The sequence below is a fragment of the Vipera ursinii genome, assembly GCF_947247035.1.
Source record: "Vipera ursinii genome assembly, chromosome: 9".
NCBI lineage: Eukaryota > Metazoa > Chordata > Lepidosauria > Squamata > Viperidae > Vipera > Vipera ursinii.
Window position 1 is genome coordinate 2,428,132 of NC_139523.1, and position 24,449 is coordinate 2,452,580.

The 24,449-nt window shown below is 45.6% G+C and overlaps 1 protein-coding gene across 2 annotated transcripts in view; it reads left to right on the top strand.

Annotated features, from left to right (window-relative positions):
• Positions 1–24,449, top strand: part of KPNA6 (karyopherin subunit alpha 6) — a 41,579-nt gene that overhangs the window by 10,158 nt on the left and 6,972 nt on the right. Inside the window, exons 2-11 of one of the 2 annotated variants that reach the window (XM_083369273.1) lie at positions 11,725–11,861; positions 12,539–12,634; positions 13,073–13,172; positions 13,687–13,781; positions 14,680–14,811; positions 16,806–16,894; positions 17,252–17,351; positions 18,917–19,080; positions 20,866–20,944; positions 23,272–23,397. In XM_083369273.1, coding sequence (XP_083225399.1) covers positions 11,725–11,861; positions 12,539–12,634; positions 13,073–13,172; positions 13,687–13,781; positions 14,680–14,811; positions 16,806–16,894; positions 17,252–17,351; positions 18,917–19,080; positions 20,866–20,944; positions 23,272–23,397 — 1,118 coding nt within the window. Of the gene's footprint in view, positions 1–11,724; positions 11,862–12,538; positions 12,635–12,964; positions 13,173–13,686; positions 13,782–14,679; positions 14,812–16,805; positions 16,895–17,251; positions 17,352–18,916; positions 19,081–20,865; positions 20,945–23,271; positions 23,398–24,449 lie in introns of those variants that run through there. The other variant, XM_083369274.1, reaches the window with a different exon arrangement.

The following is a 24,449-nucleotide window of genomic DNA, read 5'->3' on the forward strand; positions in this document are numbered from 1 at the left end:
CACACCTAAAAATCAAGCTAAGGTGGGGGGATGGAGCTGCTTCACACGCCCCACATCTGCTTACCTTGCAGCCAGGCCTCTCCTGGCCAGCCCACTTTTTCTGACTGGGTCGTCGCCAGCCCTGTATTTTGCAGTCAGGCCTTTCCGGAAGGCCACTGTAGCCGAGACCCGAGCCATGGATTCAGTCCATAGCTCGGTTCCGCAAGGCCTCTGCAGCCGATTCAATCCACAGCTCGGGTCTCGGCTGCAGTGGCCTTCCGGAAAGGCCTCTGACTGCAAAATGCAGGCTGGAGCTCCATTGTCAGCTGCAGAATGAAGCTGCTCCTTTGGCCGCAGAAGAGGTGGGCCGGCTGGGTGGGGCTTCCGGTGCCGGAGGTGAGTGGAAAATAAGACCCTGAAAATAAGACCCGGTGCCTCTTTTGGAGGTGAAAAAAAAAAGATCGGGTCTTATTTTCAGGGAAACACGGGTTCTACACCTCCTGCTCCTGCCAGAGAACAGCCTCTTCCTTTCCACCTGCTTTAGGCTGCTTATTTTCACAGAGGAACACACACCACCACCACACCTGGCTGCCTCTGCCCAGCTTTTGCAGCTTGTCCTCTCACCCCATCCTAAGTGAGCGAAGGAAACTGAAAATCCCTCCCCCTCCCATAATAATATGGTTGCATCACCACCCTGTCTCATGCAGCTGGCAGTGTGCCAGATTAATTTAAAAAGGCTACTTCCTGTAAACTTTAAGCAAATTAATAGACACGCAACAGATACAGGCCTTATCCAGCGAGGCCCTTGGAATCTCACTCAGGTTCATTTCGGATCTGATATTCGGAGGGTAACCACAGAAAGAGCCTTCTTGGTCCTCCCGCTCGATTGCTTTTCCTGCTTCCTCTGGCAGGTCGGCTGGATGCAAGCGGGAGGAGACGCTCCCTCAGTCCGAGTCATGTAGGCCTTTAAAGGGACTGATTGACAAAAGCTTGGCAATAATAACAAAATCTCGCAAGTCTGATTATGCTGCTTCTCATCCTCTTTCTCCTTGCGGGTCAGTGAATTAGGGAGGGTTCTGCTTGAGTTGTTTCCAAACGTTCGTCTCAGAATTCTGGACTTAAAAATGTTGCATCCCCTTTTACTGAGAGAGCAGTTCCTGCCTTTCTCCATCCAGGTGAGGGATCCCCAACCTTTCTGGGTTGGCCCTGTGGGATAGGGAGGGACAGGCGCCTTATGCGCACATGTGCAATGTGGCCACATGTGTGCACAAACGCAAATGGGGCTGCGAGCATGCGCATGAGCCTCTCAGTGACGCTAGGACTTGTGTGAGGCTGGTGGTGCGGGCACCGCCAGGCTTGCAGCGATGCTACCACTGGTGCGATGATCACTCCACTGCCTCCACGTGAGGCTCGTGCTGTGGCCTGTCTGCCGCAGTGCTGCCGCCACCCGCACAAGGTTTGTGGAAATGCCCGCAGAACACTCGTGGCAATGGTGGCACTAGGGGAGGGTGAGCATGCACGCACGTGCACTACCCAGCTACTCACTACCCAACTGGTGGCAAAGAGATCACAGCCCGGTAGATTTGGGACCTCTGATCCAGGTTGTCTTCAGGTTCCCCCGCACATGCGTGCTAGTTGTTTCCAACTCTAGGGGCCGGTGCTCATCTCCGTTTCAAAGCCGAAGAGCCAGCGCTTGTCCGAGGACGTCTCCGTGGTCATGAGGCCGGCATGACTAGATGCCAAAGGCGCATGGAATGCTGTTACCTTCCCACCGGAGTGGTCCCTATTTTTCTACTTGCATTTTTTTACGTGCTTTCGAACTGCTAGGTTGGCAGAAGCTGGGACAAGTAACAGGCGCTCACTCTGCTATGCGGCACTCGGGATTCAACCCGCCAAACTGCCGATCTGATCGACAAACTCTGCGTCCTAACCCACTGAGCCACCACGTCCCATTTAGTCTTCCTTAGACCCAGGCTATTAATCTGTAGTCATTTTAGTTGCTGTGCAGCACCAGCAGATAAGTTAAAAACTATCTTTTTAACTTTTGTGTTTTCACTGAATTAATATTGCATAAACATAGTTAGATTTTTATAGTACACAGTCACTTTTTTAGGTTAATTGGTAGGATTCGTAGAGAGATCTACAGTGACTATAATGATAGCATTTAATCTTGTCAAACTGTGTACAACTCAAATATGTATATGCATATGTATGTTTTCTTTCAGTTATCCCCAGTTCTGCTGCTAGGACCTCCATGTTTTATGATGCAATTTGGGATTAAAACTTGTAACATTTGATCAATGCACTTGATCTTAGTTTCACTGTCTTGTTTTGCCTTGACTCAGCAATTCAGCTTCTGCTTTGGGGCATGTGAATTTCTACAATTACTCAGCAGAGATTTGTTGTTAAAATAGGAAGCAGAATGAGATGTTCAGAGCAAAGAGAAAAGTCTGTGACTAAGCTTTATACTCTGGCTTGCCAAACTTCATAGTCAGTTTAATAATAACTGTGGTTGCTGGCATACAGTTGCAAGAAAAAGTATGTGAACCATTTTGGGATTACGTGGAGTTTTGCATGAATTGGCCATAAAATGCACTCTAAACGTCATGTAAGTCACAACAATAGGAAAAAACTGCTTAAAATAATACTACACAAACATTAGCTGTTGTCATGTTTTAATTGAACATAAGATGGAAAAATTCACAGTGCAGGGTGGAAAAAGTATGCAAACCCCTAGCCTAATGACTTCTCCAAGAGCTAATTGGAGCCAGGAGTGAGCCAACCTTGACTCCAATCAGTGTGATGATATTGGATGTGTTGCTGACAGCTGTCCTGCCCTTTAAAAACACACACCTGTTTTGGGTTTACTGGTCTCAAGAAGCACTGTCTGATGTGAACTATGCCTCGCAGAAAAGAGCTCTCAGAAGACCTACGATCAAGAATTGTTGACTTGCATGAAGCTGGAAAGGGTTACAAAAGTATCTCCAAAAGCCTTGATGTTCATGTGTCCACGGTAAGACAGACTGTCTACAAATGGAGAAAGTTTAGCACTGTTGCTACTCTCCCTAGGCGTGGTTGTCCTGTAAAAATGACTACAAGAGCACAGTGCATAATGCTTAATGAGGTAAAGAAGAATCCTAGAGTGTCAGCTAAAGACCTACAGAAATCTCTGGCACATGCTAACATTTTTGTTGACACATCTACAATAAGGAAAACATTAAATAAGAATGGAGTACATGGGAGGACACCACGGAGGAAGCCATTGCTGTCCAAAAAAAATATTGCAGCATGTTTGAAGTTTGCAAAAGAGCACCTGGATGTTCCACAGCACTACTGGCAAAATATACTGTGGACAGATGAAACCAAAATTGAGTTGTTTGGGAAAAACACACAACACTATGTGTGGGGAAAAAAAAGGCACAGCACACCAACACCAAAACCTCATCCCGACTGTAAAACATGGCGGAGGGAGCATCATGGTTTGGGGCTGCTTTGCTGCCTCAGGGCCTGGACGGATTGTTGTCATTGATGGGAAAATGAATTCCAGAGTTTATCAGGACATTTTGCAGGAAAACGTACGACCATCTGTCCGCCAACTGAAGCTCCGCAGAGGATGGGTGATGCAACAGGACAATGACCCAAAGCATACAAGTAATTCAACAAAACAATGGCTTCATAGAACAGAATACGCCTTCTGGAGTGGCCCAGTCAGAGTCCTGACCTCAACCCGATTGAAATGCTGTGGCATGATCTTAAGAGAGCGATTCACACCAGACATCCCAAGAATATTGCTACACTGAAACAGTTTTGTGCAGAGGAGTGGTCCAAAATTACTCCAGATCGTTGTGCAGGTCTGATCTGCAACTACAGGAAACGTTTGGTTGAGGTTATTGCTGCCAAAGGAGGGTCAACCAGTTATTAAGTCCAAAGGTTCACATACTTTTTCCACCCTGCACTGTGAATGTTTCCATCTTATGTTCAATTAAAACATGACAACAGCTAATGTTTGTGTAGTATTATTTTAAGCAGACTGTGTTTTTCTATTGTTGTGACTTAAATGACGTTTAGAGCGCATTTTATAGCCAATTCATGCAAAACTCCACGTAATCCCAAAGGGTTCACATATTTTTTCTTGGAACTGTATTAGATTTATTTAGACAGCCCTGGAAAGCAGCAAAAGCTCTAAGCCACTGGGTCCAGGTTAGCCTCTGAACTAGAAATTAAGCCATACATTATTCCAAGCTATGGTTATTTCAGATTCAGACAGGCATAAACCATGGTTCATAGTGACTGAGTTCATGTATTTTACTAGACCATCCTTAAGGTTTGATGATTGTGAGGATCTTAAGATGTTTGATCCTTTGATTTAGACTAGACTAGACTAGACTAGACGAATAGAATAGAATAGAATAGAATAGAATAGAATAGAATAGAATAGAATAGAATAGAGCTGGAAGGGACCTTGGAGGTCTTCTAGTCCAGCCCCCGGTCAAGCAGGAGAACCTATATCATCTCAGACAAGTGGCTGTCCAGCCTCTTCTTAAAAATCTCCAGTGATGGAGCACCCACGATTTCTGGAGGCAACTTGGTTAATTGTCCTCACTGTTAGGAACTTTCTCCTTAATTCCAGGTTGCTTCTCTCTTTGATCAGTTTCCAACCATTGTTTCTCGTCCTTTCCTATGGTGCTTTGGAGAATAATTTGACCCCCTCTTCTTTGTGGCAGCCTCTCAAATACTGGAATATTGCTATGATGTCTTCCCTATTTCTTCTTTTCTTTAGAATATTTATTTATTTATTTATTTATTTAGTTATATTTATATACCGCCCTATTCCCTGAGGACTCAGGGCGGTTTACAGGGAATTAAAAATCCCAAATACAAAAATTAAGAACAAATTAAAAAGTATTAAATTAACCCTGTAGTCAGTTAAAAAGAACCCCAAATTAAAAATTCCTCCTCAGTCTGGGCCCGAGAGCTGAAAGAGCCAGGTCTTCAGGCCCCGGCGGAATGATCGGAGGTCGGGGGCAGTCCTCAGCTCCACTGGCAGCTGGTTCCAGAGGGCAGGCGCACCCACTGAGAAGGCCCTATCCCTGGGTGTCACCCGCCGGCAATCTCTCACCGGCGGAACCCTGAGCAGACCCTCCCTGTGGGAGCGCACTGGGTGAAGGGCGTTTGATGCCGGCAGCAGGTGTTCCCTCAAATATCCCGGACCCAGGCCATGTAGGGCTTTATAGGTGATAACCAGCACCAAGTCCCACAGCCATTCTTCCTATGTTTTAGTCTCAAGGCCTTTGATCATCTTAGTTGCTCTTCTCTGAATTTTTTTCCAAACTCTCAACATCTTTTTTGTGATATGATGACCAAAATTGGCTGCAGTGTTCTAGGTGTGGTCTCACTAGGGTTTTATAAAGGGGTACCAATACTTCACGTGATCTTGATTCTATGCCTCTGTTTATACAACCCAGGATTGTGTTAGCTTTTTTGGCTGCTGCTGCACACTGCTGTCTCATAGTCAAGTGATTGTCCACTAGGACTCCAAGGTCCCTCTCAGTTACTGTTTTTGAGTCAGGTCTCACCCAATCTGTACTTGTACCTTTGATTTTTCCTGCCTAAATGTAAAACCTTGCATTTCTCCACATTGAAACTCATTTTGTTGGACAGGGCCCATTGTTCAAGTTTGTCAAGATCTTTTTAGATTCTGAGCTTGTCTTCTGAGGTGTTGGCTACTCCTTCCAGTTTAGTGTCATCTGCAAATTTGATGAGTTCCTCTTCTATTCCCTCATCTAAGTCACTTATGAAGATATTGAAGAGTACTGGGCCTAAGACGGAACTTTATGGTACCCTACTGCTTACTTCTGTCCATGTGGATGTAGTACCATTGAGGACGACTCGTTGAGTACGGTTTGTCAGCCAGCTATCTGGTAGTGATGTTGTCTGTTCCACCTTTTTCTAGCTTACCAAGCAGTAGATTGTGGTCTACTTTGTCAAATGCCTTGCTGAAATCTAAATATACTATGTCCACAGCGTTTCGCTGGTCTAGTAATTTGGTCACTTTATCAAAGAATGTAATAAGATTGGTTTGGCATGATCTGTTTTTAACAAATCCTTGCTGGCTACCGGCTATAACTTTGTTTGCTTCTAGTTGTTTGCAGATCTGTTTTTTTATTATCTTTTCCAGGATCTTCCCAGGTATTGATGTTAGACTGATTGGTCTGTAGTTTTCTGGATCTGTTTTTTTCCCCTTTCCCTTTTTTTCCTTTCATGAAGATGGGAACCATCCCTTTCCCAATCCTCAGGTACTTCACCGGTGCTCCAGAATTTTTTGAAAGATGTAGTGCAGTGATTTTGAGGTAACATCTGCCAGCTCCTTCAGAACTCTGGGATGTAATCTGTCGGGTCCCAGTTATTTATATTCGCCAAGGTCGGATAGGTGTTCTCTTACCATTTTCTTGCTTATTTTAAATTTTGTTTCTAGTTTTATGTTGAAAAAACTTTTTTTATTATTGTTCTCGATTTCTGTTGCAAGTCTTTGTTCATTCTGGGCCTTTGCTTTCCTGACTTTGTCTTTGCATGTCTGCTGATCATCAGCCTTAGTTATGTGTCCCTCTTTCCATTTTGTCTTTCAGTTTGTATGAGAGATCTTTGTGCAGCCATGCTGGTTTCTTCTTGACTTTCTTGTTGTTTTCAGTGGTATTGTGCTAGACTGGACTTTTATGATAGCATTTTTCAGACTTTCCCATGCTTCTTGAGTTGTTTTCCCCCTTAGGATTTTCATCTATGAAATCTTTCCTAGGTTCTCACTGATTTTGTTAAAATCAGCTCTTGAAGTTTAAAACATTGCTTGAATTATTTTCTATTGCTTGTGTTTGCATTATATGGAATTCCAGTATGATGTGGTCACTTTCACCCAAGGTTCTGGCAACTTCAACTCCCTCTATCACTTCTTCTCTGTTAGTAAGAATTAGGTCCATTATAGCTTTACGTCTAGTTTCCTCCTCCACCTTTTGGCTAACAAAGCTGTTGGCAAGGTTGGTTAGGAATCTGTTTGATCTCCTGCTCACTGCAGAGTTTGTCTCCCAGCTGATATCTGGGTAGTTGAAGTCTCCCACTACTACTGTAGTATGCTTCCTGCATACATTTGTTAACTGGTTGGCAAAGAGTTCAGCTATTTCTTCTGGTTGGTTGGGTGTCACTTTTTTTTTATTTTATATTGACCCATATAGATTCTGGAGAGCTTTTATCTTTGATCATGTGCATTTCTGTAGATACGTAGTGTTCTCTTACATGTAATGCAACTCCCCCTCCTCTTTGTGTAGATCTGTTTCTTTTGAACAATTTGTATCCGTCCATCAGTCCATTTCATTCATAGGTTTCGTCCCATTGGGTTTCTGAAATGTCTACTATGTCATACCCACCCTTGTGTACTATTGCTTCTCGTTCGCCCTGTTTGTTCCCCAAGCTTTGAGCATTAGTATATAAGCATTTAAGACTTTTATGTCTGTCCGTGGGTATGTTTCCTCCATCTCCTGATTGTTGTTTGAATTTTTTCCCCTCATCACTGCCTACCTCATTGTTTGATTTGTTTTCTTAGGATTTGTGATTGGTTTTGGGTTCTAGCTAGTCTAAAGATTGGTCATCCTTCTCCTCCCATTTATTGCATGATCGAGCTTTGCCAATTCATATTGATGACAATTTACCAGGATTAGTTTTGTAGTTATCACCCAAGTAAACCCACATAACTATTTGATGATTTATTTCCTGGTTCATTACATAATCTTCTGTAGCCTGGCTTTGCAATAAAGTCACAAATCACCACTTGTGACACAGGTTGTTGCCATGGAAAAGCAGTGCCATTATTGTGTATCCTTGTTATGACATCATTAATAAGGACAGATCACGAGAGACGATAAAAGCTCCAGGTTAAAGACTGGCTGAAAGTTATTGAAAATCTAGCATCAGATAAACAGGTGTTGACTCTCCGTGCCTTATAGATGCTTTTTTCCCCAGTTTCCAGTTTAATTTTGAAGTCTTCAGTTTTTCCTGACAGTTTCTTAAATATGGCGGCCCCTGAAATTTGATAAGTGTTTACCAACATGCATTTTGGTAATTTGGACAGTCTCAGAGGGAACCAAGCTTCCAAAATAGGAAAGCGGTGCTCTCCAAATGTTGCTGAGTTCAGCCTATCTCCCAGTGGACTCTTCAGGAGCATTTGGAGGACTCATAGATGCCCCACCTCTGTGGAGGAGTCTTTGAAAAGCAAATTGTGCTTTGGAGTGACAGTAGTAGTAAATTATGACGATTTTCAAGTCACTGAGGTGCTTGTCAGTGTAGTAGTTTGTGACTGATATCCTATAAGAAGAGCCTTAGATAAATCTTAACATCAGGACAATACTCAATGAAATCTAGCATTTTGTTTCGAAACAGCTGTCTCTGTAGTGCCTGCAGGCAGGTGGTAGATATATTGCCCTCTTGCCATGGTCCAACTGGTATCAGTATTTGAATTTGGTATTTATAAGGCAGCTGACAGGGTCCTCTGAGCTGTCAATGCAACCCTTCCTCAATTAGACCCTTGTGCCTCCTGGCTGGTGAGCAGCAGGTGGGTTCATGCCGTGCAAGAGGGGACATTCCTGGGATTTTTTAAGGAGGCCCTGGTTTGATCTCTCCTTAACCTGCCTGGACAACTTTCATCCATTTTCCCATCTTCCATTTTTGGGGACGGTGCTGGAAAAGGTGGCAGCTCCATGGGCTCCTGGATGAAACGGATTTCTTGGACCCTTTTCAGTCAGGATTCAGGCCTGGCTTTGGGACAGAGACGGCCTTGATAGCACTCGTGGACGATCTCTGGTGGGAGCAGGATGGGCGCAGGGCAACCATTCTCGCTCTCCTTGATCTCTCAGTGGCCTTTGATACCATTGACCATGGTTTCCTTTTTGGCTAACTACACAAGTTGGGGCTGGGTGGCACAGACTCGCTCTGGTTCACCCCCTTCCTCCCAAGGTCCCAGTCAGTGTTGACAGGGAGTGAAAGATCCAGCCCCTGAGCGCTTAGCTGCGGGCTCCTTCAGGGCTCGGCACTCCCTCCGCTCCTCTGCATGAAGCCATTGGGGGAGATCAGCTGTCACCACAGGACCAGGCGTCCCAGATACGCTGATGAAGGGAGGGATGCGGCGGGCACCCTTTTGTGGTGCCGGGAGGCTGGAGGGACCTGGAGGTGGACAACAGACTGAGACTGAACCCTGGCAAGACACAGTGGCGGGGAGTGCTTGGAGCCTCGGGACCCGAGTGTGTGTCATCCTTAGTTCTGGACAGAGTTGCAAACCCCCCCCCCCCATTCAGACCCAGCTCCCCACCTGGGGCTTCTCAAAGCGCAGGTGGCAGGCGGACCAGGAGAGCTCTGACACAGCTCCGCTTTGTGCGCCAGCTGCAACCTTTCCTGGGTGAGGACTCGAGCCCTGGTCATCTCCCACCTGGACTATGCCTGTGGGCTCCGGGGGGGGGCTACCCTCGAAGTCCATGGGAAGCTTCAGCCAGCGCAGAGTGGGGCAGCGAGCGAGCGCAGTCTCACCCCTCTGCTCCGTGAGCCCCACTGGCTCCCGGTCTGCTTCCGAGGGCAGCCCAGGGTGTTGGTTCGGACCTTCAGAGCCCTTAACGGCCTGGGCCCAGCCCGCCTGATGGACCGCCTCGCCCCCTCCCCCCGGACAAGCCCCTCCCACTTGTGCTGGCAGAGGGCGCCTGCTTCGCATCCCGTCAGTCAAAGAAGTCTGGTGGGTCCAGAAGTGCCCTAAGGCAACCCCCTCCCCCCTTCCTTCTGCAAGAGCCTGAAGAGCCAGCTCTGCTGGGTGGCCTGGGCTCCAAATGGGGGGGGGGAGTTCCACGCTGGAGGGGGCTGCTGGGTTGATGGCAGGCTTCTTCTCTGCCCCCCCATCCCCCGCCCTCTCTCCCCCCCCCATCTGTTTAGTTGTCATAGTGTCAGGAGCCAGGGTAGGTTTCAAAAGTACTACAAGTTTATTTCATGCTGCCTATAACAAGAACCTGATCAAGGCAAAATGGCACCAGATAAGAGTCGAGGGACTTAGGTCACTGCTTCTTCCAAGCCAAAATCATCCATCATTCAAATTTTAAAAAAAAATAAATCCCATGTGATCCTTGAGAGACTTCCTTTCCATGAAAAAATGCCCATTTATTTCAGTCTTTTTCTTTCCGTGTTACGTGAACAAGTCTTCCTAGATTAGTTGTTAGAAAGAAGTTCAAGTTAGTATTTTTCCAATGAATAATGATATGTAAAAATGTGTCGTAATTGGAAGTCATTATAAGGTTTCCTGCAGGTTCTCTTTATTTATTTTTTAAGTCTAGGCAAGTAGATCCCCTGTTTTCTGCTTCTTCAGTACTGCGTGCATTGATAGTCTGTGGGTTCCCCCGTCTGTCCAGAGACAGAAAAATTAGTATTCTAAATTTCTGCACTGTTTATTTATTTCTCTTCATTTTGCATAATTTCTACTAAATTGTGAATGTGTAGTCAGGGAGCGTCTTGCCTTTTAAAATCTCTGTACATGTTTATTTGGTCAGGCCGTGTATGAAATTAAAATCTCAACCACAAAGTTGCAGGAGTCAGTGTATGTTTCTGACATTATTAAAGAATCTTTGTCTTAGTACACGTGCCTGTCTCTGCGATCCTTTATTTCGTTTATTCAAAGCTTTCCTAATTTTTAATTTCTGCTCAAAATTGTAATACTTTGCAACAGGTTGAAGCTGTCTGCTGTTTGACTTGGCTGTATGTTTCCTGTTTCTTTCTGTAAGAACAAGGAAAATTATACAGAAACAGAATAACAGAGTTGGAAGGGACCTTGGAGGTCTTCTAGTCCAACCCCCTGCTCAAGCAGGAGACCCTATGCCATTCCAGACAAGTGGCTGTCCGGTCTCTTCTTTAAAACCTCCAGCGGCCCTTCCACTAGTTTATTATTCTCACTCTTAAGAAGTTTCTCTTTAGTTCTGAGTTGCTTTTCTCCTTGATTAGTTTCAATCTATTTCTTCTTGTCCTGCGTTCAAGTGCTTTGGAGAACAGGTTGACTCTCTCTTCTTTGTGGCAGCCCTGAAATATTGGAACATTGCTATCCTGTTGGCCCTCGTCCTTCTTTTCACTAGACTAGACAGACATACTCAGTTCCTGCAACTATTCTTCACATGTTTTAACTCCACGCCCTTAATCATTTTAGGTGCTCTTTGCACTCTTTCTAAGAGTCTCAACATCTTTTTTTGTACTGTATCACGGTAACCCAAATTGGATGCAGTATTCCAAGTGTGGCCTGACCGAGGCATTATAAAGTGGTATTAACAATTCACATGATTTTGATGCTATCCCTTTGTTGATGCAGCCTAGGATTGCATTGGCTTTTTTGGCTGCCGCCGCACATTGCTGGCTCATGTTTAAGTGATTGTCCACTAAGACTCCAAGATCCCTCTCACAGTTACTGCTGTTGAGCCAAGTTTCATCTAATCTGTATTTGTATAGATTAATTGAAAAGACCCTGTAAAACTGAAAACAATTGAAGGATTTTAAGGTGTGCCATTATAACAGGTAGAGGCCAAGGATTTTTTCAGACCAGTGCAGTGGAGTGACTCATTGCATAATTCGAACATGCCTTCAGATAATAGCATCCTTCTGTATCTTTCAGCCCCAGGACACGATGAGAGTATTTTCTATTGATTATGCAAAAAAGATGACATCTGTTTTTTTTCTGGCCTGCAGAAACCATGGCGAGCCCAGCAAAAGAGAACAATTACAGAATGAAAAGTTACAAAAACAAAGCTTTGAACCCAGAGGAGATGCGCCGGAGGAGAGAAGAGGAGGGGATCCAGCTACGCAAACAGAAACGGGAGCAGCAGGTAAGGGATCCATGCCTCGTTAGGTACCTGCTTCCTTTTTTGATTGCCCACTCAAAGGTCTGGAGTGAGGTAGAAGTGTTGTTTGGGCTTGCCATTTTTGGCTTATCTGATACTTGGCAGTCAGTGCTTTGAGGAACAGCAAAACAGATAATAATGGAGTTGGAAGGGACCTTGGAGGTCTTCTAGTCCAACCTCCTGCTCAAGCAGGAGTCCCTATACCATTTCAGACAAACGGCGGGCAATCTTTTCTTGCAAACCTCCAGTGATGGGGTGCCCACAATTCCAGAGATAAATGGGAGGGGACCTCAGTGCTACATTATAAAGGCCGGGACTTAGATTGGTGTCGTCTTTTGACCACTAAAGAGGTCAGTGTTTGACCAGCAGGATGAAGCACCTCCTTCCCTGAGGGTGTGTTATTTCCAGTGCTGTGCTGTAACAGGAAATGGGAGAAGGCAATTAGAGAATCTTTCCTGCTAATAATAATAATGATAATAAAATTAAACTAAGATTATTTATGAGCTTCTGCTTGAAGAAACATCAAAAGTAGGATGATGGGCTGTCATAACCCAATGTTGGGTTACAACACTGAAGTGCAGAGGAGCCATTTAGTAATCTGCAGGTGACCTAAATCAGGGTTTGGTTTGTTCCCCTATAATTTCATTCATTTTCCATTGCAGCTCTTTAAAAGGAGAAATGTGGAGCTAATTAATGAAGATGGTGCTATGTTTGACAGTCCCCTGGTAGATTCCTCAGCCAGCTCTACAATTGGTAGTGTAAGTAGAGACAGCGTGTTTTCTTCTTTCTTCTCTCTCGGTCAATATCAGTAAGACATCTACAGATACTAAGAAACTTCCATACACTTTGTAAATGTTTTCTGCCTCTAAAGCTAGGGAAATCGACCTGCCAATTTCATTTTGAGCATTAGCAGCCAGGTTTGAGCTAGGAAAGGGGCTTTATCGGCTGCCCCTGCAGGGCCTCGGGTTCTCCATCCTTGGGCTAGGTGACCCGTTTATCTGCTTTGGTACAGTATAACTTATTGTATCTCTGGGAAGGTTTTTAAAAGAATTTCCTGGGATTTAGATGTCTTTCTTCTTAACCCTTAGCCTGGGATCTTCTCCTTGAAAATTGGAATAATCCTGAAAGTTTGAGAATTGTTATAAAAGATGGGCATTAGATTTGGTGACGGATGGACGAATATCTGATCTTTTCAGGAGGGCGTGATCACAATGGAGATGGTGAAAATGTTGTTCTCTGAAGATCCTGATCTTCAGTTAGTAACTACCCAGCGATTCAGGAAGCTACTTTCAAAAGGTACATTCAGTTGAAACTTTTTAAAGAAGAGTAGGTGAAATTAACTTGCTGTTTCTCTTAGGCCCTCAAGATATATTTGTTATTCAAATACTTTGCCAGAAACATCTGAAAATTGGTGGATAGAACATACAGATAAAAATCTAATAACAGGAGCAGACTACCTGAGCTGCTCACTTTTTAATGCTGCTGAATTACAAATCACTTTATTTAAATGCCTTAAATTTCAACAGTTAAGTTCAGACATGCCCAATAGTGTGTAATGAACATACTTGGCTAAACACGGATAATATGCAAGCATACATTGTGTTGTGCAGAATATACAACAGCTTCAACTGGGCAAGCAGTTAGATGGAGAGATTAAATATGGATGTGGTCACGTTGGGGATGGCATGTCTGCACAGGGCTATGTGCAAGCTGGGATTGTGATGTTCATTCCCTCCCTCCTAAAGGACAGCACTGTTTGATACATATTTAAGTTTCCTTCCCTTCAATTTCTTTTTAAATTTTATTTTAGAGCCCAATCCTCCAATCGATGAGGTGATAAGCACTCAGGGAGTCGTGGACAGGTTTGTTGAATTCCTCAAGAGAAGTGAAAACAGCACACTGCAGGTAAGGGGAGGGGCAGCTGTTTCTTGGGGTCACTCTTTGAAGATCTTAATCAACTTTGTAGCTTGCTCTCTCTCTGTCCTGCTTATGTTGGTGATCGTGATCAAAGACATCAAACTTCAAAACAATACCAAAAAAGGAGACTCATGGCTATTATGTTTAATAAAACTACTATTAAAAATGTAAAACCATTATTTGACTGTCTCAAAGTCTGCAAATTTGGCTGAGGCCATAATCTGCTGTGGCTTTAAACAGGGTATATTGTTAAGGGGTGTGCGGGATAGGAATACTCCGTTATGAGTTCTTTATGCCTGAATAGGTGTAAGGCTATCAGTCCTTCAGAGGTTATTAATCACGCTTTAATAAAGTGATCCATAAAGATCCTTCCTGAGGGACAGTTTGTGGTTGAAGACCAGACCCCAGTGATTCCTCCGGGATCCAGCTCTGCCGTGCCTTTCTCCTGCCTCCTTGGCCTTTTTGGCCTCCTTCCAGCTTTTCTCCTTGGTTTCGGTCTGGCCGCACCTCTGCCTTTGCTTTGCCTGCTGGGGGCTCGTTGTGGGGGAAGAAGCTGCCACTCAAACAGGCTGTTGCCCTCCTTCCAAAGGGGGATTCCTCCCTCCCCAGGGCCAGTGAAACGGGATCTGTTTTATGGCCTTCCTCCACCGATAATTGTCCTCTGGAAGATTCCAGTTGAGACCGGGTTAGAAATGGCAGCCAGAGTTAGGAGGTCTCATTTCTGAATTATTTTGCCTTGCGAAATGCTCCCCCCACCCCCCACCCCCAACCAGGAGAAATTGGAACTCCAGTTTGCTCTGTGGAGGTGTAATCCCAAAGTAGCCTGTTTCTTATCGATTGTGGGTCTCCACTGGAATCAGTCCTTCACTGGCTGCTTCTCTTCCAGTTTGAAGCTGCGTGGGCATTAACCAACATCGCCTCTGGCACCTCACTACAAACTAAGATCGTGATCGAGGCCGGGGCAGTCCCGATCTTCATTGAATTGCTAAGTGCTGATTTTGAAGACGTCCAAGAGCAGGTGAGGCTCAGACCTGGGCTGCTGATTTCGTGGCAGCTCTTGAGCTTTTGTTCATTCTCTCTCAGGCATTTCTGTGACAAAACAACCAGCTCCGGTCCTGAGCAAAATGTGATCCACAGTGTCCTAAAAGGGCAGCAGTGCCCAGTTTAAACATTATTGAAACGACTGATTCTCACAAGATTTGGGTGTGTTTTTAATTTATTTAATTAGGGAGATGCCTGTTTAGACTGTGATCTAGCCACTCCGCATTTCTTGTCTACACTTTCAACTATCCCGTCACATTGTAGGTTTACAGTTATATTTAAGTTGTTGGTGCTCTTTTAAGAAGAGACTGAACAGCCGTTTGTCTGAAATGGTGCTGGGTCTTCTGCTAAAGCAGGGGGTTGGACTAGAAGGCCTCCAAGATCCCTTCCAACTCTTTAATTCTATGTTTTGTGTGGTGTAATTGTGGTGTAATTACATCGCACGATTACTGGCTTTTTCCCTGGAAGGCAGCATACATTGGGGTAGGGGCCCTTCACTTTGTTTATTCTCACAACCACCCTATGAGGTTGGATGACCCAACTGGCTCTTGTGTCACCCTGGGACTCAGTGGTCTAACCTTCAGGCTGTGCTGCTGTTGTGATGTCACAGATGCGTCAGACTGCCTAGGGTGAGGTAAGCTGCTTTGTCTGGCTTGAGAGCTGAGGCAGTTGGCAAGAAAGAAGCACAGACCCTGAGTAGGTATCGGAAGGCTTGGATTATAGAATAGGGATGAAATAATCAAATACGGGGCAGTAGCTCTCTAGAGGAGGGACAGCTGCAAGGTGTTGCATGGTGCAGAGTTCCTCCGTGTGTGGGGGCTGGTCGGTTGAGAAAGACAGCATGGAAGTGCCTACGGTCAGCTGTTCATTTGCAAGGCCCTACTGAGACTGACTGCCTGCTTTGCTGTTGCTCACCACCCCAGTGATGCCCTCGACGTGATGTCCCGCTGCCTGGAGGCGGTTCGGGTCTGGATGGGGAGGAACAGGCTTCGGCTCAACCCTGACAAGACTGAGTGGCTGTGCGTGCCGGCATCTCGGGAAACTCAGAGTATTCCATCTCTTACTATGGGGGGTGAGTTATTACCCCCCGTAGATAGGGCCCGCAACTTGGGAGTCCTCCTAGACTCACAGCTTTCTTTAGAAGATCATATAGTAACTGTGACTAGGGGGGCCTTCGCCCAGGTTCGCCTGGTGCGCCAGTTGCGGCCCTATCTAGACCGGGATGCCTTGCGTACAGTCACTCATGCGCTCGTGACCTCTTGGTTAGACTACTGCAACACTCTCTACATGGGGCTGCCCTTGAGGACCACTTGGAGGCTCCAACTGGTGCAGAATGCAGCTGCGAGAGTCGTGTTGGGGGTCTCCCAATACTCCTATGTTACACCTTTGCTCCGTGAGCTGCATTGGCTTCCAGTTGTCTTCCGGGTGAGGTTCAAGGTGTTAGTAATGACCTACAAAGCCCTACATGGCATGGGTCCGGAGTACCTTAGGGAGCACCTGCGGCCGGCATCAACTTCCCTCTGTCCAGTGCGCTCCCACAGAGAGGGCCTCCTCAGGGTGCCACCGGTCAGAGAATGCCGACTGGTGACCCCCAGGGGGAGGGCGTTCTCTGTGGGTGCGCCTGACCTGTGGAACCGTTTACCGGTTGAGCTCCAGATGGCTCCCGACCTTCGCTCCTTCCGACGTGATCTAAAGACCTATTTGTTTGAACAAGCCGGCCTGGTCTGATGGGTTTGGGTTTTATCATTGCTTTTAATGTAATTTATTGTTGTATCGTATTGGGCATTACGGTTTAATCTTTTCTTAATTTTTGTATTTTTGTATTTTAGTATTTATTGCCCTGTTCACCGCCCTGAGTCCTTCGGGAGAAGGGCGGTATACAAATTAAATTAAAATAAAATAAAATAAAATAAAATAAATAAATCTACTCCCTTCAAAGACTGAGTCCTGAAGCCCCTGCTCTTCTTCCAGGCTGTCTGGGCACTGGGGAACATCGCTGGAGACAGCTCTGCCTGCCGTGACTATGTCCTAAATTGTGGCATCCTTCCTCCTCTGTTGTTGTGAGTAGCTGCTGGAGAAATTCCATCCTTTGTAGCCCTTGGTTTCCTTAGACCCGGAGTAGGCAACGTTGGCTCTTTTATGACTCGTGGACTTCAATTCCCAGAATTCCTGAGCCAGCTATGCTGGGAGTTGAAGTCCACGAGTCATAAAAGAGCCAAGGTTGCCTACCCCTGCCTTAGACTGCAAGTATTGAGTAGGGTAAACTTGTCTTAGAACTACAACTGATTTTCTTATTTTCCCCGGACCATCTGACTGCTAGGACTGTTTATAGGAATACAATTGCCAAGCCCTTAAACAGCTTGGTTTAGGCCCAAAGGCTGTAATGTGGACTTAAGCATCATTTGGTTATATTTCAGGCTCCTCACAAAATCTACTAGATTGACAATGACACGAAATGCAGTCTGGGCTTTGTCGAATCTCTGCAGAGGGAAGAACCCACCTCCAGAGTTTGAGAAGGTAAGATCCCAATGTGTATTACTTTATTTTCCTAGCCACAGGCATCTCTTGTATTCCACAGACTTTCTCAACCGTGGCAACTGGAAGATGTGTGGACTTCAACTCCCAGAATTCCCCAGCCAGCACAGTGGAGAAACACTGCTTTATGTAGGCTGGGTATTAACACTCACTTCTTGCTCCTATCACTTATCTCTCCTTCTTACATTTAAAAGCACCTGCAGTGTAGTACATGTGAAAACAGTAAAACTTAGGCCTTCTGGTATGTGTTCATTGTAACTCAAGTCCTGATAATGCTGATGGTGGGCTGAGAATCTTGTACAAAGTTTATTTTTATGCTCAAACAGACAAGACAATCAGTGTGAGTAATAGCTCTAAGCCAGAGTTACTGCTGTATCTAGCATATGAAGCCCTGAAGGTCTTCTTACTCCCCTGTAAACCCCATCCAAGGTACCTTAGGGTAACATTGGACCGGACTCTCTCCTATGAAATTCACCTAGAGAATATGGTGGCAAAAATCAATACTAGGAACAACATACTCCAGAAATTATGTGGAACTAAGTGGGGAGCTTCAGCTGTCACCCTCCGGTCATCAGCACTAGGATTGGTCTACTCCACAGCAGAATGTTGTGTCCCTGTATGGCTTAACAGCTGCCATACTAGTAAGTTGGATGCCAGACTCAACAACACCATGAGGATTATAAGTGGATGTATTAAAACCACTCCAACTTGCTGGCATCGTGTTCTGAGCCATATAGCACCACCAGCCTCACAAAGGCTAGATGCAGTAGTGAGAGAATACTGAGAAATTACGAATTCACTCCTACTGGTGCATGCCAGCCTTCCTCATTTATCAGCAGAAGGCTCAAATCCTGGCCCTTGCACAACATCTGCCCAACAATTTTAACATCGATCCCAGTGGAAAGCTAAATGGGTTGCTAAATGCATAGACACAGGCAGACATAGAAATGACCCCACAAAAAAGGTGCCAAGCTTTGAACTACCACATCAGCAATGTACAATCCTAAATAGGATTTGCACCTCACACGGCGTCTCCTGGGACTTGCTGTATAAATGGGGCCTAGCATCCTCCCCTCAGTGTGACTGTGGGGTTCCAAGTCAAACTATAGATCACATCAGCTGTAAGCGGAGGGAATTTTCTGGTCCGGGAGCTGATTTTTTTTAAATCTAAAAGATGCTGTGCTTCAGTGGTTAGATGGTAATTGAACATAGATCTTTTTAACATTCATATTTTATTGTGTTTTATTAATCTAGGTAAAATGCTAATATGTAATGCTAGTCCGTGTGTGATATGCCATATGCTAAATAAAATAAATAAACTCCTGTGTCTATGGATCAAGGACTGATTTACCAGCTCTAAAATAAGTGTTTAGTGTGATTATAGCATGAGGCACTGATTTGAATATACAAGCTGTATTTCTGAATTGAACATGTAATGAGAGATTTGACCTTACACACACAAAACTCGGTGGATAGCTGCTGAAATGCCTGTAGCTTCCTCCTGGGCCCTTGTCCTAACGGCCTCTCGCAATTATGTTTTTGGGCAGGTGTCATCCTGTTTGCCAGTATTGTCTCGATTGCTCTTCAGCAGTGATTTGGACTTGCTGGCAGATGCCTGCTGGGCACTTTCCTATCTGTCAGATGGACCCAATGAGAAAATCCAGGCGGTCATAGATTCAGGAGTGTGCCGGCGACTGGTGGAATTGCTAATGTAAGTGCTAAATTATGGTTTGCATAGCTATAGCTTATCGAGTAATTGGCTAGATTCACATAAGCCACAAATAATGGTTTGCAAACTATTCTGGCTATGTTCATTTTGTGAAGTCAGATATGAAGAGTTAGTGTGGGAATGACCTCGGGAGACAGAAGAAGAAGAAGATGCAGAAAAAGTTGCAGCCTTTGGCTAAGAGGCAGCTGCGCCCTTACCGAAGGGGAGGGGCGTGGGAAATGTCTCAGGAGGGTCTTCCCCGGGCTTTTGGACTGGAAAGCCGAAGGGGGGGAGAGAGACTTTCAGACTTGCAAGTTTCTGTGAACAAAACCTTAAAGCAAACACCGCTAGCACCTCTGGGTGTGCTTCTTGTCTGGACTGCCTTACAAAGTTGGCAATAGGTCATGTACCTTCATCAAGTTAAATCAGTTTCACAACAATTACAGCTGAATATTTTCTGACGCATTAATTTAGGATGTAGTTGAAGTCAATCCAATTTTCAGAAGAGGACAGATGCTAACCTGTGTCCTGATTCTGAGGCAATTTCCTTTCTTTTAAACTGTGGGGTAGCAGCATCAGCACAGGGTTCAGCCAGTTCCTAGGTGGGGGGAGGATAGTGAAAACGCACATCGCGCACAAAGGATGCTGCAGTCTGCCATCGCGATAGAAAAGTGTGGGTGTTCCTACTGTCGTCCTACACTCCCATCTCCAGTGGAGTAAATAGGAAGGGGGCTGAGTGAACTGTGGCGCATTGGTGAGAGCTTGAGATGAGGTGGAAGAGAAGCACTTAAAATTCTAGCTTAACCCATCCTGAATCTAGCGCGTTCCAAGTAGGTGGGACTGTAAATCCCAGCACACCTAAGCAGCTTGAAAAGACCAGGATGGGGAAGCTGCTTTAATGTAACAAAAATCTGCTGTCTACAGGTCCATCTTCCTATAAGTAGTCCTTGACTTATGACTGGTTGCTTAGCCACCATTCAAGTTACAACTGACCCAAAAAAGGGGACTTACAAGTTGGATTCAGAGTGTTCCATCTCTGAAGGTTTTCAAGAGAAGCGTGGACAGCCGTTTGTCCAGAATGGTATAAGGTCTCCTGCCTTGGGCAAGGGGTTGAACAGAAGACCCCCAAGGTGCTCTCCAGTCCTGTGAGTCTATTGATTCTGACAGACAGGGCCCTGGCCCGGCCATATGACCAGACTTCGGGCACTTGGCAACATGGCTGCATTTATGGAATCTGCATGTCTCATGGTCATAAGACTGCATTTTATGATGGTTTTGCTGAAAACTGACACTTCCGGGTTTGGGCAGAACACACCCATAGTGAACCATTGGTCGTAATGGCAGTCTCCCTTATGATCTACTGTCAAGGACTTCCTGAATTCTGTAGCTTAGAGCTATTATTTGACATGGGAACCTTGACTGTGGTGAGTGCTCCAGACAGCGGCCTGGCCTGAACATCTTAACTAAAGCAGGGACTGGATGTAACGCATCCTGGTCATAAGAGAGCTCCGTGGCCTATGACCTTGAAGATGTTGCCGAGCCACCTCACCTAGCAGCCTGGAGCAGCACGTAGTGGATTGCAGTTGTGTAATAGTTGAGGGTCTTCCTTGATTCTCCAACCTGGCCTCTACGGGGTTTCTTGGATTGTGTCATGGCTTTGCACAAATAGACTTTCCTGGGGTGTCTCTGATGGAACTCCTTCTCGATGAGAGACTAAACATGTGGGTCAAGTTTGGATGCCCATCTGTAAATAATGTTGAGTGTGTTGTTGTCTTCTTCTGCACACAGGCACAGCGATTACAAGGTGGCTTCCCCAGCCTTGAGAGCAGTTGGCAACATTGTGACGGGGGATGATATCCAAACCCAGGTGATGGGGGTGGGTGGGCCTTGTGTAGCCCATTGCAGGCTCCCCTCTCCAGGAGGTCCCTTCCTTTCAAATATCCACTACCAATCTGGAGAAATCGAGCTCCTGGACTTAGTTTTTGCTTCCAGTCAATAATCAGAGAAGTTGTGGAATTTGGCCGCGATATTGGCAATTGGTTTACTCAAACTATGATTTAAAGCAGAGACTGGCTTAATGTCAGGGGTAGTAATTACTCACTGATTGTTTTGCTGCTGCTGCTGCAATTCATTGAAGGCTAAGAATTACTTTCTTTTCCCTTATCTTTTTATTTCAGTGTTTTGCATTTTCTTGTTCTTATAATGCTAACAGCGAAGGACTTAGGGCAGGGGTAGGCAACCTTGGCTCTTTTATGACTCATGGACCTCAACTCCCAGAATTCCTGAGCCAGGATAGTATAGCTGTCTCAGGAATTCTGGGAGTTGAAGTCCACGAGTCATAAAAGTGCCAAGGTTGCCTACCCCTGTCTTAGGGAAATAAGTGGATCTTTGAGTCTGTCGTGAAAATTGACAGATACACACACAGTTGTCTCGACACTCCCTGTTAAGGTGCGGCCCTTGAAAGGTTCGCACTCTTTTAAAGCTCAAGCCGTTTGGACCACGAATGGCTGGCAGCTGATTTTTGAGACTGGCTCCACCTTTGGTCACTTCCCGTCCACCTGATCTTCTCTACTTAGCGTGGATTCCCCAAAAGGCCACCTCGGCTTTCCAGGGTTTTCTCAGATCTGCTTATCCCAGTCCCATTTTATCTATCTTAAGTCTCAACTGGTTCATCTGCGCATGTTTAAAATACCTTCGGGCACTAGCTTGGAAGTTTCCCAGCCTTCCTGGAACGATTCACAATATCAGGTTAGATCCTGTGATTATGGCATTTCAGCCCTTCCAAAGTGCCTGGGGAATTCTGGTTGCTGAAATCCACACCCTTCAGGCTGCCAAGGCTGAGAAACACTGGGCCAGACTCTGTAACACACGGGTGTCAAGCTCGTCACGTGACGTGTCGCGACGTATTTCGTTTTTTTTCAGGCCTCCGTGTGATGCCACCAGCCCGCGGGCCAGCAGTTTAACCCCCCTGCTGTAATAGATTTCATATGGCTAGGGGAGGGGCAGGGGGGAGCTCGAGACAAAAAGGGGGACAAGGTGGCACTTGTGGCAGCCAGTAAAGTTAGGGCTGCTGAGCAAATTTGGAATGTGGAGCCGCTCAAAGACATCCCATTTCCCCCCCACCCCCAGGAGGAGCCTGTTCCCTAAGTTCTCCTTTGAAGTACCCACCACCAACCTTCCACCTGTTTTCTCGGGTGGGGTTCTTGTAAGTAAAATGGATGCTAGCAGCTGGCACTTTGCTTTTCCACTTCTCTGTTTACATATGTTTTAAAAGTGATTTTAATTCAAGAATGTTACTGGCACTACCATAATGCGATGGCGCCAAACCAAGTTAGGCGGTCCAGAAAAATACCCAAACCCAGTAAGAAATCCAAAGAGAGCTATACCTGTCCCATTTATGTTTGTTTATTGCCCATAAGGTTAACTAACGTTTATTTCGTCCCATAACCAAGGGGACCACGATTGATGGGAACACAGGTAAGCAGCTTCATCCAGTCATACGCGTCCTTCAGGTCTGAATTGGGAAGGTAGTTCTCCAAAACCGTAGATTTCTTTCTCCCAGTTAAACTCTCCCTTCTGCTTTCTTTAGTGTAATCTCTTGAGGCCTGCTGACCTTTAGGTTATATTTGCTCCGGTACAGCATTCCCAGGTTGCACAAACTGGAATGTATCTGTAACCAAATTATGATCCTCCCTACTGACGTGTTATAATATTGCAATAAGAGTTATTTGCTCTGAGATGGACATCATTAGCAATCAATAAATGGATGGGTGGTCTTGGGGGACGAGGAGAAAAGACGCTGCCTAGAAGACGAGAGGAGGGGCAGCCCCCAGGGGCTTAAAGGTCAGAGGAGGAAACGTAGGGAGGGCCCACCCCAATGCAGCAGGTGGTTGAAAGTGGCTGGCTGGAAGTTTGTCTCTTCAGACTTGCAAGATTGAGCTCGTCTTTCCTGCCTGGTTTACCCAACAAGGAGGGCTGGCGTCAGACTTGCTTCCTGCTGCCCCTGCCAGATCCTTTTGGGCGGGTCCTTCCTAAATTCCTTCCTCTGGCCGTCAATCCATTGGGCAGCGCCACCCTCTCTGGTCTGATTGTCTCCTGGGCAGCGTCTCTTTCCCCAAGATCGTCCACACATTTTGTTGCACGGAGGTAGGCAGAGCTTTTGAAATGGGGCACTTAGTTGATTTTCCTTTCTAGGTGATCCTAAATTGCTCGGCTTTGCCTTGCCTCCTCCATCTGCTTAGCAGCCCCAAAGAGTCCATCCGGAAAGAAGCTTGCTGGACCATCTCCAATGTGACAGCTGGGAACAGAGCCCAGATACAGGTAGCGAGCCAGCGGAGTAACACCCCAGAGGCTTAAATTACTGTGCGCTTTTTGGACCACTGCTCAGATGTCAACGGCTTCGGGAGGAAAAGTGGAACTCCCCAACCCTGGTCACGTTCATCTTAGTTCATCTCAGTCTCCGGGCACTACTCACCGGTGCACTATTTCCTATAGCAACAAACATCCCAGGACATTCTGGAACGGAGCCTCTATTTTTAATGGGCTATAAAAGCCCTATAGTGGGATTAGGACCCCCTTTTTCCTCCTGGTGATCCCTCTGTTTGCTCATTTTGCAGTCATCTCCTACGAGCAGAGCTACCTCTTCCTCTCTCTTAAGAGAGAACTGCCAATCCTGAACCCTCCCAGGGGGTTATTTTCCCCCCAGTGCCTGATCTTATATTTAGAAATGTTGAGCTGCAGTTTCTCCGTTTTTGACTAATTTTCCAGCAATGCCAAATCGTTTTCCTTGTTACGAATACCCCAGGAACATCAACTCTATTACATGCCTTTGTGTTACCCGCAAAAAGACAAACCTTATCTAGCAGTTCTTCAGTTAATCGGGTGATTGTATTTCAGCTTTCACCAGTTTAGCAACCTTCCAGATATCTAGGTTGAATCTCAGAATTCTCAGCAGTGCTCGGCTTGTTGAAGAATTCTGGGGATGATACATCTGGAAGTATATCCAGCTCAGGAAAGTCTTCTTTAATGCTCTCCCCCCCCCCCCCCCCGCTTATATTCCTCCAAGGGGATAGAAGAAGATTACGTGGTAAGCTATTTAATCATACTGATAAATCTCTCCTGCCAGAAACATACTGCATTTAACCTCCGATCCAGCCACCAATATGCTGGCATTTCTTTTTTAGCCTTTTTGTAACAGTATTAAGCAGACACCACAGTCATTAAGGAAACCCATTCATCTGAATGGCAAGGGGTTTTTTGCCAGAAACCAGCAAAAAACTGAGTCATAGTCATTGCCTGTGGAATGCCACAACTGGTTATAAGGCTGGCTTATAACCTTTTGCAATGACTAGGACTGCTTGTGTGGTGACATC